The 20,968-nt window shown below is 30.2% G+C and overlaps 1 protein-coding gene across 2 annotated transcripts in view; it reads left to right on the top strand.

The window, feature by feature from the left end:
* Positions 1 to 20,968, top strand: part of LOC142333493 (acyl-CoA Delta-9 desaturase-like) — a 33,851-nt gene that overhangs the window by 3,245 nt on the left and 9,638 nt on the right. Inside the window, exons 1-2 of one of the 2 annotated variants that reach the window (XM_075380740.1) lie at positions 7,876 to 7,899; positions 19,768 to 19,986. In XM_075380740.1, the coding sequence (XP_075236855.1) occupies positions 19,788 to 19,986 (199 nt within the window). In that variant the 5' untranslated portion in view covers positions 7,876 to 7,899; positions 19,768 to 19,787. Of the gene's footprint in view, positions 1 to 7,875; positions 7,900 to 19,767; positions 19,987 to 20,968 lie in introns of those variants that run through there. The other variant, XM_075380739.1, reaches the window with a different exon arrangement.

The following is a 20,968-nucleotide window of genomic DNA, read 5'->3' on the forward strand; positions in this document are numbered from 1 at the left end:
CATGCTTATCTTCACATTTAAAAAAAATTGCCTTCCACATTACCCATTTTCCCAAAAATGTAAAAAGTTAACTTTTTGTTTATTTTATATTTTTTAACCGATTCTTTTTACTTCCTTGTGCGTTAATGTTCAGCGAACAATAGCATAGCAATGACGTGTGACCATCCATGCTCGCCGTTACGTAGCGGCTACTAAATACACATAGTTTTTATTTCCTTGTACTATCGTACAAGGAATCGCGAAAAACTTCGATTTTAAAATTTCAACGGAAATATCCATTTTCACCATCTTTGAATCCATTTTGTTTCGGCGTGAAGTCTGTACGTACTTTTGTATCTCGCATAACTCAAAAACGATTAGCCGTAGAATGTTGAAATTTTGGATTTAGGACTGTTGTAATATGTAGCTGTGCATCTCCCTTTTGATTGCAATCGACTGAACCAAAAGACAATCGATTGACTCCAAAACAATTTAGATTTTGGACTTTTTCTTAATTGCAGTAATAAGTCTTTATTGAGAGCTTTTCAACGATATATCATAAGTGGTACTTATTATCATTGGTTCCAAAGTTACAGCCAAATAAAATTTTAATTAATGAAATATTTCGATCTTACAAGGGAAAGGCACATCGGTTCGAATCCGACTTCATCTGCTTTTTTTAACTATTTTTTTTTAATTTAAATATATTGATTTATTAATAATTATTAATCTCTGATTGTAAATAATAATTCAATAACAAAAAAAATAAAAATAAAAATATGAAGAAATGTCAAAGGTTTTTAATGAAAAAAATTTTATGTACTTTACATTTAAAAAAATATGTATACGAAATTTAATAGACAAGGAAGTCATATAACCCACCGGGTTGGTCTAGTGGTGAACGCGTCTTCCCAAATCAGCTGATTTGGAAGTCGACAGTTCCAGCGTTCGTCCTAGTAAAGTCAGTTATTTTTACACGGATTTTATTACTAGATCGTGGATACCGGTGTTCTTTGGTGATTTCGTTTCAATTAACCACACATCTCAGGTATGGTCGAACTGAGACTGTACAAGATTATTTTGTAATGCTGCTCTGATCAAGGAGATGATCTCTTGCTTTATCCATGAAAATGTTAAAATAGTCTCTTTCTTTTTATTTAAATAGTTTTTATTTAATTAAATAATTTAATAAAAAATATAATGTTATATAAAACGTAATTTTACGTTGCTAATAATCCACTTACAAATGGATATCGTAACGAAGCCTTTACTATACGTATGAACGTATATCTCATAGCATGAAATTGTCTTCATAATCTGCCGGGCCGGGTTTGTCTTTCATCACCACCCCAAATATTGTTATGAATTTATAAACATTTTCTTATTAAATTGTGGCTGAAGATGATTATTCTTTCATAGAAAAATCACTTATAATCAATTATCTCGCTTTCACTCTCTCTTTCTCTCTCTCTCTCTCTCTCTCTCTATGTCTCACGCATATACGATAAATTCAATTTGTGAAATATTTTATTTTAACTTTTTATGCATGGTACTGAATCAACCGATCTAGTAATTTTTGGATTTGGGCTTGAATTTTTCGAAATACGTTCTTGAATGAGGTGAAGAAAGGTAAAATAAGTGTTGAAAAATGATAGAAAATTTTCACCATTTGAGAACATACTATACGACATATTCACGACTTGATTTTGCTTGCAAATACTCCTCAGGTAAATATCTAAAAACCATTTTTGGATTTTTCTGAATTTCGAATGTTTAAGGAGTATGACGGTAATGGTGATACAACCAACACAGCCACTGCCACTGTTATTGTTTGTGCGACGCAATGGGTGGACCTGCCTCCGGTTACTTGGCTAAAAAATATCAAATTAAAAAAAAGAGAAATAAAGTACGGTCATTTCCTACTGGTGTTTGTCGGATAACACTAAGAACCGTGCAAAATACATTTTTACTCGTACGAAGGACTGGTAATCAGCTATAACTACTACTTTTAAGACGGAGGCCGGCTATTTTGAAATCCGTATTCTTCAGATTACTTAATATTTCGCGTTCTGTTCTGACCAAACTGTTGCTCTGAAGAAATTACAATACACTGATAGTTTTTGTAAAATCGAAAAGGCTTTGATTTTTATTTATCATTATTATTCTCTGAAGCATGAGTTTAATGAACACAGGCGAATATTTTTTTCCATTTTTGTGCTCTGCCGCCATCAAAATCACCTCTTAAGAAAATTATTTGATTTAACTACTTTTATAAATAGAAGAAATTAAAAAAAATATTCTGATGTGGACACTACATGAATTCCTTGTACGCCTATTAAATTACATATACACTTTTTTTAAATGAAAAGTACATAAAATTTTATTTCATTAATAACTTCTGATATTTTTTCTTTTTTTTTATTGTTATTATTGAACTATTATTTATCGTATTTTTTTTTTTTTGTTTTGCAATTAGAAGTTAATAATTATTAATAAAAAAATATATTTAAATTAAAAAAAAAACAGCTTAAAAAAAGGAAGTGGTCTCATTCGAACCGATATGCCTTGTATGATCCAATTATGTCATTAATTAAAATTTAATTTGGCTATAACTCTTGAAAAAATGAAAATAAGTACCACTTACGATATATCGTTGAAACGCCCTCAATGGGGGCTTATTACTGCAGTTAAGAAAAAGTCCAAAATTCAAATTTGTTTGGATTTTGGGGTTTTTTGGACACTTTTGGTTCAGTTGATTGCAATCAAAAGGGAAGGTACACAATTAGATGTTACAACAGTCCTAAATCCAAAATTTCAACATTCTACGGTTGATGGTTTTTGAGTTGTGAGATACATATGTACAGACGTCACGCCGAAACTAGACAAAATGGATTCAGGGATGGTCAAAATGGATATTTCCGTTGAAATCTGAAAACCGAAATTTTTCACCATCACAATACTTCCTTCGTATAAGGAAGTAAAAATTACTGAAAAATGTAAAACCAGTTAAATTTTATCCAAAATTTCTCTTTTGGGGCTGGGATTGAATTATTTTGAATTTTGTTGTAATATTATTATTGTAATGTTATAAACCAAATAAAGCTTTAAAAAATTTAAAAAATCGATATTTTTATATTTGTTCGGCTCCCTCATTCTTAATATTGCCCCCAAAGTATTTTCCTTGGAGCCACTTACATTACTACCTTTCTTAGGAGGACGTAAAAAAAAATACGTTAAAAAATATGCAATTAATAAAAAGATAGTTTTTCGATTTTTGGGAAAGGAGGAAAATTAAGGGCAAAGATTTTTTTATAAATGATAAGATAACCGTGAAAGCATGTTCTGGGCTTAATATAAAATTGAGTTATGTGGCAATATTTTGAGAAAATTGACCTCAAAAACTATCTAACCCACCCTTGGAGATATTGAATCCAAACTTTTAAAAACAAATTGCTCTATATACACGAGAGCCTCTGAACGAAATTTCATCAAAATCGGTTCATCCAGTTATAAGCTTCAAACACGCCATCACACACGTATGTACGAACATTACCCCTCATTTTTTTTTGCTCTTTGGAATCCCTGGGTAATGAAACATCGTTAAAATATAAAAAATACACTCCATTTTTTTGATTGATTACCGTACTTTCCATTTTACAGCATAGTTTTAGAGCTACGATTCCAGGAATAAAGTACCTACTTATTTTTAATATAATGTAAATTTAACTGGATGTGAAACGCAAAAAAAATCAAATATAATATAGTTTTTTTTTCGTTTATTTAATTCAATAATTCTAACTAAAGCGCGCGCGCATACCGTATTTAATTCGCGCGGGTTTGGCGGTACTAGCGGCAACGGTCGGCACTAACTGTAAATTAATTAGTAAACTAATGCAATTTCACAACTTACATAGAACGAATTTCGCTTGTATGGTCGGCAGACTGATGTGGCGTAACGCAACAGGTACCGAGTCAGCCGGGCGATTGAGTTGGAAAACGAATTACTTTTTTAAACTTTAAATATTATTAATTTAATTATTAATAAATAAATACTTTAATTTTACTTTTAATTTAATACTTTAATTCATTAATTTAATTCTACCATTCACCTCACAACATAGCAGAAGACTATAACACCATTTTTTTTTTTTTTTTTTGTTTGGGGTGGGATGCGATTTTGCAAATTTTTTTGGCAAATTTTGTTATATTTTTTAAAATGTGCCTAAGAAAAATATGACCTTAATTAGGCGATATCTTATGATACTGAGGATGAGCTTACTCTACAGCCTTACCCCTTTGATCTTTTAAGTTAAAAATATAATGTCATCAATGCCCCATATATATAAGTAATTTGACAAAGTTTGGTCAAAATCGATCCAGTAGTTCTGAAGATATAAGATGTTAGACGCCAACACCGAACACATGTACATACGAATATTAACATCCGGAAAATTTTCATTCGATTTTTGGGTTCCTTAAGTGTCAAAACGTGAAGATCCAGTGAAAACCGCATATGCCCAAATTGGGCCGATTACAATACTTTACGTTCTAGATCTATAGCTCTGGTAGAGCGCTATCAAGATGGGAAAGTAATAAATGTAAATATATTAACTGTTATAATATCATACCTACCGTATTTATCCGAGTACCCCGCGCACGTTTTTTCTTGGAATTGGAGAGAAAAAATAAGGGTGCGGGGCTTACTTGAAACATAGCCTTTGGCCAGGATAATTTATGTAAAGTAAACGTTTTATTAGAAGTACCTAAATTCAATCACGTAAATATAGTTACATTAGGCTTTCGTTTATCAATACCGGATGCCGCTTATACAGAATAAATCCTTAATTATTTACATCCTGTTAATATGATCGATAGGAACGAAGTTACGGAATTTTTATAAAACCGATTCATTTTGTATAGGCTGCATCCGGTGTTCTAATGACACTACAGTTACAGTATCAGTTACCCATCGTCGTCTTGTATATTCACCATAGTCATTGTACTGTTTGTATATGTGGACGGTTATGTGCATTTTATCTGTTTAGTTTATCTTGTAAAGTTTAATAAGATGATTTATTTTAATTACGGCATTAAAATGAGTACAAAAGGACAGCGTCTACAATTTTTTACGGTAAATGAAAAACTGCGCGTTATAGAAGAGGCTGAAAAAATTGTAAATCGGGCGGCAGGAAGAAAGTTTGACGTAGATGAAAGCTGGATTCGAGACTGGCGTAAAAAGAAACAACTTCTGGTGAAAGGCACTGGTAATAAAAGGGCTTTTCGTGGCTTAAAACCAAAATACACAGACGTAGAAAAAAAATTGTACGACTTTGTTATAGAAAAAAGGAAATGCGGTTATGCTGTCACGACTGAAATGTGTCGATCATATGCTCGTGAAATGGCTAAATCGTTGATGGATAATACGATTTTTTGCACAAAATGATTTGTCAATAAGACGAAAGACGACCGTTTCTCAACGACTTCCTGATACTTATGAACAAACAATTTTACATTTTCACAAATACATAATAAATCTTAGAAAAGATAAAGGCTATTTGCCTTCTCAAATAGGAAACGCTGATCAAACCCCCGTATATTTTGAAATGCCATTTGACAAAACCGTAAACAAAAATGTGAAAAAGTGTTACGATTCGCACTGGTGGTATTGAAAAACAAAGGTGTAATGTTATGCTTTGCATTACTTCTGATGGATAAAAATTATCTCCGTACATTGTTTTTAAAAGAAAAACTCTTCCTACCGTACAGGTAAATGGAGTTATTATCAGAGCACAGGAATCAGGTTGGACGGAATAAACCTTAATTTTAGATCGGATCAGGTGTGTATGGCAAAAGCGATCAGGAGATTTACTTAATAAAGAAAATACGAGTATGCTAGTAATGGATAGTTATCGGGAGCATACGACTGATAAAGTGAAAGACATTTTAAAATAGGGTATGACTGACCAAGTAATAATTACAGGCGGATTAACATCTCTATTGCAACCACTAGATGTCTGCAATAATAAACCGTTCAAATCTGCATTGAAAACAACTGTACAGTAAATGAATGGCTGATGAAAATTTCTTTCTCACGCCTACAGGAAGAATCAAACGCCCAGATTTTAACCAGATTTGTTTGGATAAAAGATGCTTGGGAAGGTATTTCCACGGAATTAGTAAAGAAAGGTTTTAAAAAATGCGGAATATATAACGAACTTGATGGTAGTGAAGACGATCACTTTGGCAGAGCGCTGTGGAGACTACCGGTAACTCTTCTACAGACATTGACAGTGATTAATTAAAAGTAAAATCCCATATTAAAAAGTGTATTGAAATGATCCTTTTCAACATGATACTTTCTTTTAGTTTTACTGGCCTACTGATTCTGAACTAAGCTAGTAATTACGGTAATTAATTATAAATGTAATATTTTAATTTAAATGAACGAATTAAATGCTTTACATTCTGAATATTTTCGTAGTTACGTATGTTTTTATCATATGTTGCACTTTAAAATACTGGTATATACTCGAATTTTTATTTTAGATTTTCGTTCCGGAAAATCGTGGTGCGGGGCTTATTCGGGGGCCGGGGATACTCGAATAAATACGGTAGTTATTTCTCATTGTTCTTATCAAATTAAAGCGGTTTTAAATCGATAGTTTTTAGTTATTATTTTGACACCAACCTTCTATAAGAGAAGAAATAATCATCAAACTCGATTATTAGATTAATCAAAATTAATGCTTAAATATTTATAAAATGTTTTTATTTTTTACAAAATGACTTCCATGGACATGCTTTTACATATATTTTAACGAGGAAGATAAAATTATGAATGAAATGATAAATAAAATAATTGTCAGACCCTTGACGGAAATCAAACCCGAAACTATATGATCTCTCTTTTTCCTGTTTACCTCCGGGAATTACCGTTTAGGTATTACTTCAGAGGATGATATATATGAGTGTAAATGAAGTGCAGTCTTGTACAGTTTCAGGTCGATCATTTCTGTTATGTATAGTTAATTGAAACCCAACTACCAAAGAACACCGGTATCCACGATCTAGTATTCAAATCAGTATAAAAGTAACTCCCTTTTACTAGGATTTGAACCTTAGAACTCCCTATTTCGAAATCAGCTGCGGTGACAAGTTTAACCACTTGATCAACCCGTTGGGTTGAGAGACTGTATGATCTAGGAAACATCATGCTAACGACTAAACCATTTGGCCGTGTGTACGGATCAATCTGATCTCCCATATCTACGTTAGTTAAAATGTTTCAAATACTTTTGATTACTATAGTGCTAACATTAATCATTTAGTACGAACTGTTGCCCGTGGTTTTGCTGGCGTGGATTTTGGATTTGTTTCTAGAATAAGTTTTCATAAGAAACATTAGATTTTTGTTAAAATTGAACCATTATTACATTTTTTTTTTTTTTTTTTTTTTGTGAAGATATTGGCTAATTGGTCTATTTATTTTGTTCTTGCCAAATAGTATTTTTTTGTAAAAGTAATAGTTGAATATTATGAATTATTATAAATTAAAAAAAATGTTAATTTTATCATTTTTATGATGGAATAAATAATAATTAATTAATTATGAATTTTAATAATATTAATATATTTCTATATTATAAAAACTAAATGTAATAAATTAAACAGATCACGTAATAGTATTATCGACTTAATAAACTTAATGAAAAACATTTTAATCCGAAACAAAATTAAATTTACTACGTATTATATCTTATCGTACGATTTTATAGTTTTAGAATTCGTCAATAGATGGCGCAGCATGTAACTAACTTACGAACAATTTTTTTTTATACTAGTAGGAGAACATTTACGACTTTATATCACACCATTGCATTACACAGGCATTGAAAAGATTACTAAATGGAAATACACCGAGTAAGTAATAAATTACAGTTGCGTGTTTGTAAAAATAAGTTAGGGACAAAATAATTAATTCGCATTCAATTTGAACGATAACACGGTGGAAAAAAATGGACCGGAATTGTTTTCTAGAGTACAATCGTTATTCATTACATATTATTGAGATTTAGAATTTTCATACAAAATTTTCTTCACTTCTTGGTTCCCCAAATTTGATTTAAAATAAATAATAAACATGTGACCTGTTGTTTGAAAGATTTAAATAACAATTTTCACAATTGTAACACGTTCAGCTTCATATAATTTTTTTTGGAAATATTTGCTCTTCTCTTTGCCGACCCCAAATTGAAATTCTTTGGTAAAAAGAGAAATAAGTTTATTTTTAAAGGAGTGTCCTAATAGAAATTTTCATGACTGTAACAACTTCAGTTTCTGAGGTAAAGAATTTTAATGAAAAGTTTTTGTCCCCAAATTGGATTTTTGAAAAAAGTTTTGTTTTTAAGTTTCAATCTGTTTTTAAAGAAAAGTCTAAATACTAATCTTCATGACTAATAATTTTCGTGCCTGAGATATAGAATTTTCATTTTAAAAATTTTCCTCCCTCTTTACTCTCCTTGTAGAGAGAATCGTTTAAGAAAAATCCTTTCTTTGACAGTATATGTTATAAAAATAATTTATCCTCCAAAATTCACATATCTAGATTAAACAGTTTGAGCTGTGCGTTGATGAATCATTCAGTCAGTCAGGACATTGCTTTACATATATATACACAGTATATATGCATATATGTACAGTATATATACAGAGTGATTCAGGAGGATAGGGCAATACTTTGACAACTCATTCTAGAGGCTAAAAATAAGAAAAAAATTCATATAAACATAGATCCGAAAACGCTTCGTTAGCGAGTTATACAGAGTGAAAGATTTCGCTCGAGTTTCAGTTCCTCCGGATAAATTAAGACTTTCTGAAATTCTGTTTATTACGTTACGAGTGAAAGTAGCTTAATCCGAAAATAGTATAAATGGAATTAAATGTTGATTCCTATTAACCCGTTGACAAATCTGGAGATGCTGCACTTTCTGAATATGAAAAGGATGCAATCCATTATTATTTAATGTCCTCCATACTCTACTTTGTGAAATATCAAGCCGTGTTGCAATTAATCATGTGCTCGTTGCCAGACTACGTTGAACCATCTGCTGAATGTTTTCACCTTCATCAGCATGATTTGCTTGTCGTTCAGATGAAATATGAGCGCTGGGAAGCGTACCATTCCCACGAAGATTATTAAAAATTCTAATAAATACTTTACGATTTGGTACAACACGACCGGGATATCTATGTCGATATTCCGTAACCGCTGCCGCAACACTTCCATTGCAAAATCCATAGATGAAAATCTCTTCGGCATTAGTGAAGATACGCGGCATTTTTCAAAACAAAACTAAACAGAATTTCACTTTTTTTAACAGACTTGATTTTTATGCACTGTAAAATGAATACAAAATTACACTTCTTAACAGTTTTCTGAAATTTTTGCGATAAGAATTCGAAGTAATACTGCAAACACGATTGATCAGCGAAAGGTTATTTAACACATACCACAATTAACTGACAACAATGAGTAGTATTTAAACAAATTGTGATGAAAAAAATCAGTGTTGCCAACTTATTTTCCGTAGGTCTAAAATTATTGTACCTACTAGACACATCTGTTTTCTTTTTTTGTAACATTTTCTTCTAAGTTTTCATCGGTTTTGTTGTTAATAAGAGTCGACTTGTTTAAAATTTTATTTGTTTCTGTTGACATTATTTACATCAATCTTCTTATAATTAAATTCTCTACAATTTATGCTTAAAAAATGTATGATTTATCGCCAATTTAACAACGTTATTGTACGTCAAACGTAAAAAAATGTGTTTTTGACCCTATTTTTGGCGTTTTACATGGGATATGTTAGAAACTAAGAGAGATACAGTTCTAGGACCTATTTTTTCGATTTTCCAGCTCAAAAACCATAAGAAATAATTGAATTTTCCCCTTAATTGACCTTCCCAGAATTTCAGAAAGCCTTAATTTATCCGGAGGAACTGAAACTCGGGCGAAATCTTTCACTCTGTATAACTCGCTAACGAAGAGTTTTCGGACCTATGTTTATATAAACTTTTTTCTTATTTTTAGCCTCTCGAATGAGTTGTCAAAGGATTGCCTTATCCTCCTGAATCATTCTGTATAATTATTATGATTTCTGTCTCATATTATCTACCTCCCGTCTGACAGCTTCATCAAGCTTATTTTCACAGTATATTCTTATATCAAGCTTATTTTGACAGTATAATATATATTTAGTTGTAAAAATTCACATTTCAATCCATATTATTTTTTTTTAAATGAAAAATAATCTATAATGTTTCAGATATATCTATTCATGTAATGCAATTAGTAATCTATGTTGTTTAATAACTAATATTATATTCTGGAATAAGATTGTAAACTGCATCGACATAACTGTTATTTTAGTAATATATTAAATAATATTGTAGAAATTGATGGATGTGAAGCGAGGATTATTTTGACAATCTAAAATCATATTTTAACAAGAGATAAATATTAAATATTAAAAATTAAAATTCACGACTGCCAAAGAAAAACATGTTGACAAACTTTACTCTTTAATATAGGGTAATTAAAAAGCATGCAGGTGACAATTTTGTATTTTGAATTGTCACCCATTAATTAAAATTTATTTTATGTAAACATATGTTTACATATAATAAATTTTATTATATGTAGTATAATTTTTTCACATTTTTTAAATTTAGAATGGTTACAAAGATATAACAACATCTTCGAATAATTGTGATGTGTTCGTTCAAACACGTACTTGATGCATGTAAAAAACAAAAGATAGCCATCTACCTACTAACAAAATTTTGAAAATCAGACGATTGTTTGCATAAATATTATAAGAGCACCCATTGCACCTTCCAAAACAGTGCCCCAGAGGCAACCATTTGTTACCAGTTGATGGTGATGATCTGTCTAGCCTTGCATAAGGTGCTAGCATCACCTCACCACTGTAGCCTCACACGCAGTCCTCACGTGAAGCCCATTATTATTAAACAGAATTCTTTTTAATATATATAATATTATTTTTTTAATATTTTTAGTATTATTTTAAAATAGGAGGAGAAAAGATTATTGAGGTAGAAGAATTTTGTTATTTGGGAAGTAGAATTACTAAAGATGGGCCAAGCAGGAGCGATATAAAATGCCAAATAGCACAGGCGAAACGAGCCTTCAGTCAGAAATATAATTTTTCTACATAAAAAATTAATTTAAATGTCAGGAAAAGATTTTTAAAAATATATGTTTAGAGCGTCGCTTTATATGGAAGTGAGGAAGTGAAACTTGGACGATCGGAGTACCTGAGAAGAAAAGATTAGAAGCTTTTCAAATGTGGTGCTATAGGAGAATGTTAAAAATCAGATGGGTGGATAAAGTGACAAATGAAGAGGTGTTATGGCAAATCGATGAAGAAAGAAGCGTTTGGAAAAATATAGCTAAAAGAAGAGACAGACTTATAGGCCACATATTAAGGCATCCTGGAATAATCGCTTTAATATTGGAGGGACAGGTAGAAGGAAAAAATTGTGCACGCAGGCCCCGTTTGAAATATATAAAACAAATTGTTAGGGATGTAGGATGTAGGGGGTATACCGAAATGAAACGACTAGCACTAGATACGGAATCTTGGAGAGCTGCATCAAACAAGTCAAATGAATGAAGACAAAAAAAAATTTATTTTATTTAGCGTAAATTTAATTCTGTTATTTTTTTAATATTATTTATTCAATTGATTTGAATCATTCAGTTCAAACCCAGCTCAGACAGTGATAGAGGCTCACAGTTCATTAATTTAATTTATTAAGTTTGCGCTTCTTCTGGCAAATCTCCACTACTATATATATATATATATATATATATATATATATATAGAGAGAGAGAGAGAGAGAGAGAGAGAGAGAGAGTGAGAGAGAGAGAGCGTATGACACTCCCGATAGTTTAAGGATTCCAACGCGGGGTCATACACCGAAATCGGTTCAGCCGTTGAGCTGCTACGGTGAAACAAACATACATACGCTCTAAGTACATTACACTCCTGTTTGGATAGTCGTGTAATAAACTGGTTTTTACATATTTTCAAATTAAACATAACTTAATATAATTTCACTAATTGTCGTTTGTAATTATTAATAGTAACAGTTGATACAAATTAATTTAATACTTTTTTATTAGAATAGTTAATTTATTAACATAACCGTGTAGTATTTTTTTTTTAAGGAGGTATATTTTTCACAAATTTTAAAATTTGAGTTGTTAGATTATTCTGATTATGAAAATTTTCTGTAATTAAAATAATATTAATGAAACTTACAGTCAACTGATTATGAAAATTGCATGTTGACATTGCTATCCAATGTCAGCACAATGTCAAACGTGTACTGCGTTACTCCCATGGGAAACCTCATATGTATGGACACCATTATAAAACTGTAGATAGGTGTATAATAAGTTCTATTTTTCTCTTTATTAGACTTATTCATAATAATTTAAATAAATTAACTGTTAAGGGATAATATAATTAACCATATTAATTTTTTTATTTTATTTTTCTTCACAAAATTTTATTTTACATATTTTATTTTATTTTTATATATAATTATGTACTTGACAATTAATTATGAGTATATAATAACAATTAGATGAATATAAACAATTATTTTTTATAATAAGGCAAGCGAAACCAAATAATTAATTGATGGATGAAATCTTTACTTGATGAAAATCCATCATAAAAAAAAAACAACAAAAACTAGATATGCGTTTTTGATTTTCATTAAATTTATTTACGAAATGACAGCTGTTTTAGTGCACAGAACCTTCCTCAGATCTTACAGACAGAACACAAAAGCTTAAAAAATTATGATACAAACAAAAAGGTACATACATAAAACCAAAATAAATAAAATATTTAAAGAACAACAATAGGGAATGTACGAGGTGCTACCCAAAAGTTCAGGGAATTTGAATTTCTCGCGCGAAATATTGCTGGTACGACGTGCTGCCGCTAGATGTGGCTAACAGTAATCTTTATGAATCAGTGTTCCAACAGCTGTGACGGTGAGAGGCTGCATTGTTGACTTTCGTGCGGTTGTGTAACGTTGTGTTTTACTGCTTCGGTGAAATTCTAAATGGCAGATTTTAAAGAGCAAAGAACCTGCATCGAATTTTGCTTCACGCTTAAAAAACCGGTGCAGAAACCCATCGCATGCCTGTGGAAGCATTTGGTGACAATGCTATGAGTACAAGTAAATCTTTTTTGCGGTACAAACGATTCAAAGATGGACGAACGACATTTGATGACGATGAGCGTTCAGGAAGACCATCAACAAGCGCAACACCGGAAAACATCGCCAAAGTGCGAGAGGCTATTGTTGCAGATCGTAGACAAACAATCCATGATGTTTGTGCAATCGTACAAATGTCATATGGTTCCGTGCATCGAATCTTGTCGGACAATTTGAACATGAGACGCATTGCTGCAAAATTCATACCGAGACTGTTTAACAACGACCAGAAACATAATCGCGTAGCTGTCTGTAGTGAATTGAAAAATTCAGCAAGAGATGACCCTAAATTCATCTCCAACATCATAATCGGTGATGAGAGATGGATGTACGGGTAAAACCCCTGAAACTAAGCAGCAGTCGTCGCAGTGGAAGTCGCCAAGTTCATCGCGGCCAAAAATACCACGCCAAGTTCGCAGCAATGTGAAGTCTATGATGATTGTTTTTTTCGACTTCAAAGGGATTATCCATAAGGAATTTGTTCCTCTTTGTCAAACTGTCTATGGGCTGTTCTATTGTGAAGTTTTGAAGAGGTTACGTGAAAGCATTAGGCGCAAATGTTTAGATCTGTGGGGTAACAAGAGCTGGGTTCTGTACCATGACAACGCACACATCGCTAGCCGTTCGGAATTTCTTGGCTTCCAAAAAGAGGTTAGTGATTCCCCACCCACCTTATTCGCCTGACCTTGCTCCGTGCCACTTTTTTCTCTTTCCGAAAATAAAATTTCAATTGAAAGGCCGTCGTTTTAACACGATTGAGGAGATTCAGGAAGAAACGCAGAACGTGCTTCGAACACTTACACCTGCAGACTTCCAGGGATGCATAGAATCATGAGAAAAACGCTGGGATCACTGTATCAATGTGCAAAGAGATTACTTTGAAGGAGACAGTGGAAGTTATAAGTTATGGTAAGCTATTTTATTTTTATGGTAAAATTCCCTGACATTTTTGGTAGCACCTCTTATATATGATCAATAATATATATATTTAATGATAAATACTAAAACATTATAATTTACTGTTAAATACTTTTAAAGCTCAAAGCTCTTTTGCTGTTACTCTTTAATCTTAACAGACTACTACTTAGGAGGAGAATTAAGTGAAACATTATAGAATTATATAAAAGAAGACTTATTCTATACTTTGAATAAAATTTTAAAGTACAGGACCTCTAATCAAAATCACTACATAAAAATCATTGATTTGGCTTATTATCTCTAATTTCTGATTAATATTACCCGAATACTTAACTAACGTGACATACTAATATAAAGGAATCATCTGATTAATATAAGAGACGTTGGACCAACCTCGTTGGTCTAGCAGTTAACTTGTCATCGCAAATCAGCTGATTTCGAAGTCGAGAGTTGTAAGGTTCAAATCCTAGTAAAGGCAAATACTTTTATATGGATTTGAATATTAGATTGATGATACTAGTGTTCTTTAGTGGTTGTATTTCAATTAACCACATATCTCAGGACTGGTCGATCTGAGCGTGTACAAAACTACACTTCATTTACATTCATACATATCATTCTCATTCATGCTTTGAAGTAATACCTTACAATGATTCTTAAGGCTAAACCAAAATAAAAATACAAGAGACATTGAGTCCAAAAATGATGAAAAAGAAAAAAGTGTTTTTTGCCGTCATCTCTTTACAGAGATTTGAATAGTACTGAACACCATCAAAAAATATCTTAATTGTTTAAGGGGCATTAAATTATATTAAATAATTTATTTTCGTTAAAGTAAAATTTTGAAATCAAGAATTTTTATGATCCGGATCTTTGTGCTTCCTTGATTGATTTTTAATCAAAATAAAATGACATAAATGTCCTGCGTACAGAAATCACTGTACCAAATTTCCTTCAAATCGGTTCATCCAGTTTTGAGATATCTCTTGAGTATAAGTATAAAGTAGACCAACATTTCTTTTTTGATATTTTAATGCGAAAATTGTATTTTTTTTTTGGTTAGAGGGATTATTTGTTGTCATGCCAAATTTGACCTGATAAGTATACTTTTCTTTATATAATACACTGAGTATCTATACATTACAATTATATGCCCGGGAAAGTAAAAATTTAAATGACAAAAAAAAATCAGGATGTAGCATAAGTATCTGCTCAACAGTTCCCAGTTGATAACTCACCAGGTTGGTCTAGTGGTTAAACTTGTCACTGCATATCAGCTGATTTCAAAGTCGAGAGTTCTAAGGTTCAAATCCTAGTAAAAGCGATTACTTTTATACAAATTTGAATACTAGATCGTGGATACCGGTGTTCTTTGGATGTTGGATGGTCGAACTGAGACTGTACAAGACTACACTTTATTTACGTTTATACATATCATCCTCTGACGTAATTAATACCTTACCCTAGTTCTGGAGGCTAAACAGAAAAAGATAGAGAGAGAGTTATCAGTTGATGATCTCTGGTGTCCCTGGAAATACTGCTTATAAAGTCAGATTATTTTTTTGAGAGTTTAAACCGTCTTCAGTCAATTATGATTGATAATTCTCTTTTATATTTTATTTTATTTTTTCATTTTTTAAAATTAAATTTCGTAGCAGAGTTCAATTTGTTAAATTTACTAAGCTAGGTTTATATTGTTCACAGTATTGCTGATTCTATTATTATTATTTTAATTAAATTTACATCTATCTTCGTACGTATATATAAAGAGAAAATAAATATTTGCAAGAATAGAAAAAAGGTCTGTTAAAATTATTTATTTTTTTTAATTTGCATTGTTTGTGTAAGTATAATGGAAAATTGTTGTATGCAATGCATCTGGCCTATGATGGTTTAAAATAACAATACAGTTTTAAACAGCTGCAGGTGGCACTAACAAATAGCCAGATATCCCATTAAGATGTGTGTCTCTTGCATTATTATAAATACTTGATTGTTTTTTATTTGTCTTCATTATGTAATACAATTATACATATGGTCGGCTTATGAACAAACCATATGCTGCCATATTATTGTTATTACTTTTTCTATTTTCTTTCTTTCTTGTATAACATCTACAAATTTATATCTTGAATTATACTTACAGAGTTTATTTTATTTTTCTAAAATTTATTTTTGTTATTTTATTTTCAAGTTTAAATAAGTGAATTCTGTAAATGGATGTATTCTATATTTTAATTTTTTTTTCTACATTTTTAATTTCAAAATAATTAATACATGTATGTTCATATAATTTTAATTGATATAGTAGTAAAAGTTATAAATATTTTGAAATGAATCTGAAATTACTTAAAAATAAAAATTGGCAAAGTACTGCATGACTTTACTGGCCATTAATAATAAAAATTAAAAGTTATTGCCAAAAAAAAAGCAAAATATAAATTTTTAGAGCTGGGAAATAAATTTTAAGAAATATTTTTCCAAAAGTATTCATATATAGGTTAAGCTTAAGAAATTTGCATAAGTAAAGTTTTTGCTAAATCTACAACACTTTCAACAAATGCAAAGATAAAAAAAAGAAAATTTTCATAAAAATCTTTTGTTATTTTAGGTCCAGAGGTTTATTATTTAATAAAATTAAAATATTTCTTGGTAGCTCTGTATGTATGAAGTATTAAGTTTCAAAAAATCTTTTTTAAATATTTAAACCAAATGTAGATAGAGCAAAAGAAATATATATATATATATTCAAATTTTAAGAGCTGGGAGTTGACTCTTTCAAAAAAAAAATTGGATTATTTATGTATGCATTATAGATAACAGAATTACTTTAATACATTTTTCTCTAAAACGCCTCTCAAGAAAATCAAAATTGTTTTTTTTGCCATATCCCTCTCCTTCTTAACGAATTTTGAAAAACAACAATTAATATGAGACAAATCTAAAGAAAATTGGTTTGATAAGTTGTGAGATATAAGACCAAAAGCAGTGTGACATACATATATACACATGTATGTACATAAATACATATGTTTTTTTTTTTTATCTAGATGAACTAGTTAGACCCTAAAATATAAAGATTTGCAAAAAACCAATACCCCATTTTTGACATGATCACCATACTTCCCCCTTTAATATAGATATTCTATTTATATTGACTGGGAAAGTAAAATGTCATACTCATTTCCAAGAATAACAAACATAAAATTCCAGACTTATGAAGTAAGTTAGGAGTGAAGTAGTTTCCTGTTGCATTTCTCAATCAGCCAAATATACTAATGTATATCTGTCACCAAAATGTCCCTTACAAGGGCACCTTCATTCTGTTCACCAAAGAGATTGGTAACATCATTACTTATAGAGAAAACAACTTCTTTTATAAGAAATGTTTAATATGTGTCAGCCAGGATAGATAAAATGAAAAAAGAGAACAGATAGTTTAAAAAATAAGTTGTCCATTTTTAATTCTAAAATAATGTGTTTGGTTTAAAACTCGAGTATGGAAATCCATTACATCTTACTTTTCAATTACTGCCTTACTTTTTTATTATGTTTTAGTATTTTACCAAACTGTTCTTAGCATTTGATATGAATTAAATATCACTAATAAAAATAAAATAGTTTAAGAATAATACTGTTCCATACTAATCTAATTAAGGAAATCCTAAATTAATTTTTATTTTAATAAAATTCTGAGATATTTAACGTTTTTATTAATCAGAAAATTCAAAATCAGCTGTTTTTTTTTTACTTTCTTGAACTAAAGGAAGTATTATGATGGCAAAAAATTTTGGTTTTCAGATTTCAACAGAAATATCCATTTTGACCATCCCTAAATCCATTTTCACTAGTTTTGGTGTGGTATCTGTACAAACATATGTATCTTGCATAATTCAAAAACGATTAGCTGTAGTATGGTGAAAGTTTGGATCTACGACTTGTAATATCTAGTTGTGCACCTCCCCTTTTGAGTGCAATCGATTGAACAAAAAGTGTTCAAAAAAGTCTAAAACAATTTGGATTTTTTCTTAATTGCAGTAATAACCCCTCAACCCACCAGGTAGGTATAGTGGTGAACCACTAGATGTAAGTGAAGTGTTATCTTGTACAGACTCACGCTGACCATTCATAAGATTTGTTGTTAATTGAATCCCAACCATAAAAGTACTCTAGTTTCCACTGCCCAATATTCAGATCTGTATAAAAGTAACTGAGTTTATTAGGATTGCAACCTCAGAGTCTTTGACTTTGAAAATCATTTGTAAGTTTGATTTGTTAAATATTTGTGATTAGCACTAGGACCAAAGGGTTCAAATTAAATTTTATTCGTTCATGTTGATTTCTTCATTGTTGTATCTATATGAGTGTTTGGTTTTTAAAAAAGAGAGAATGATGCAATCGGCTAAAATGAGATTTCTTGGAGATCATAAAAAGGTGTAATATACTCAAGAAGTAATGTGTTACTTGTATAGTTTAAAGTACAAATAGTGGCCACAAAGATGTTTGAAGGCATATACAGACTAACCTATCTTTTTATCTGTGTAGCTTTTAAAAGCAACACCAACAGTTTCTCTTAAAACATGTTGGGCATAATTTAAAAGAGTTTGACCTAGCAGTGATAAAAATGATTGCTTACAGAATACCTTGTTTTAGGTTTTGAATAGATCATCTAATTAATAATCAATCTTCATTTTAAAAAAGGGTAGGTAATTAATTTAAATAACCTTATAAATAAGTAAATAATTAAAAAAAAACATATAGATCATATATATAGATCATTTCAGGAATGGGTAGGTTTACTATTTTGTGGATAAATGAAGGGATTATCCTTAGAATTTTTTCTGGATAAATCAAGGAAAATCATGGTAAAATCTAGTTTCAAACAGCTTCATAAAGTGTTTAATTAATTGTAAAATTAAAAATACTTGTGTTTATAACTCAAACTAATTATTTAAAATGTGAAAACATGAAACATATTAAATTATAAAATGAAAAATATTTAATTTTTAAAAATCTTTCAGTTACAGTTGATTTTTCTTAAGAAAAAATTAAAATAAGTAGTTGATTTAACTACTTAAATTGTTCAGTATTGGAATTTTTTTATGAATGATTTAAGATTTTATGATTTTCACACTTTAGGAAATATTCTACAGACTTTCAGGGTGATATTTTGAAATTTTTAGGTGTACCTGTCTATATCTAGAAATGGGTGAAATAATAACTTTTTAAATAGCAATATTTTTTTTAAGTTGATTACTACAAATTCATATTTGTGTCAGAAATTAACTTATTACTGAATATATTTTAATTTTTTTTTTTGGATAAGCCAAACATTCTTTAAAAAATATATCCAGTTGGTCATATAATAATCCACTGCCTTCAGTTTTTTAAGGGTTATTCATTTTTTTGTTAAAAAATTAGTTTTTTTGACATTCTTATATAAAGTTAAGCTTACTTTAGAACTTACTTAAACTTAGAAACTTACTTTAACTTACTTAAACTCACTGACTGTAATGAATTCGTTAAACATTTACATGATACTTTTTGTAGGTAGAAAATCAACAAACAAGATGACAGTAGACAGTTCAACAGGAGCATTATTTGAAGATGATGCAGTACCAGAACCTATGGTCCACAAAGCTCCTGAAATTAAACATAAAGTTAAAATATTCTGGAGAAATGTATTCACACTCACCTACTTCCACATAGCTAGTATATATGGTGTTTACCTTGCGTTAACAAATACAAAGTGGCAGACATTTGCTTGGGGTAAGTTTGCATTACCTTGAACTAATTATATGGTTTAGATTTAGCGATGAAATATTATAGTATTATTCGTTTAGCACAGTAGTAATTAACAATGGTGACAGAGGTTTGCTGAATCAGTGTTGCCAACGAGGGGAAATTATTTGATACTGATAAAACAGTGGATGTTGTATTCAACCGTCCAAATAATTGTCAGATATTGTAAATACAATATGTATAAAAAAAATTATTAATTACATTATTATATAAACTCCAAGTTTTTTGACGTACTATTACATTAAGAACAAAAAAAGATCATTGTAATTGCAACTATAATCACTTTTAAGTAGATTTCATTAGAAAGTTACCTATTGTAATGAGTACCATGATTTGACTTTGGAAAATTTTGACATATCTTCACATTTCACATCCCCCAGACCCCAAAATCATAATTTAATTATTATTATATGTTATATATATTTATATCTCATAAATATATTTATTTCAAAATTCTATTTTATCTGATGATAAATTAAAATAATACTAATGACTTGAAAAAAATGAACTGTTTCATAACAAATTATGATTTAAAAAATTTCTATATAGTATATAAATTATAATGAGTTAATGAGGTTGAAATTAATTGCCAAGAATTGCAGTCTTGTGTTTGTTACATCTCATGACTTCAGTCTAACTATGATAGACGCCGATAGATTTCACTAAGTTTTGTAACTTTTAATCATCAATTTGATCAGAAAATACTGCTTTACCATTTCTTTTCAAATCATTAAATTTTCAAAATTGAATATATTTTTTTAACATATAGAATAATAAGCATTTCATGCCAAGTTGTCTAAATAAAGATAGCAGTGAAGTGATTTCCCTTTGTCTTTTTGACTGAGCTAAATATATCGTTAAAATTTCATACCATGCCTGCAGAAATGTAGGTGATATTCAGTCATAAAAGAAACATCTTCACTTAAAGGATTATTTACACACTGAACAT

This window comes from Lycorma delicatula, chromosome 12, assembly GCF_047948215.1.
Source record: "Lycorma delicatula isolate Av1 chromosome 12, ASM4794821v1, whole genome shotgun sequence".
Classification (NCBI taxonomy): domain Eukaryota; kingdom Metazoa; phylum Arthropoda; class Insecta; order Hemiptera; family Fulgoridae; genus Lycorma; species Lycorma delicatula.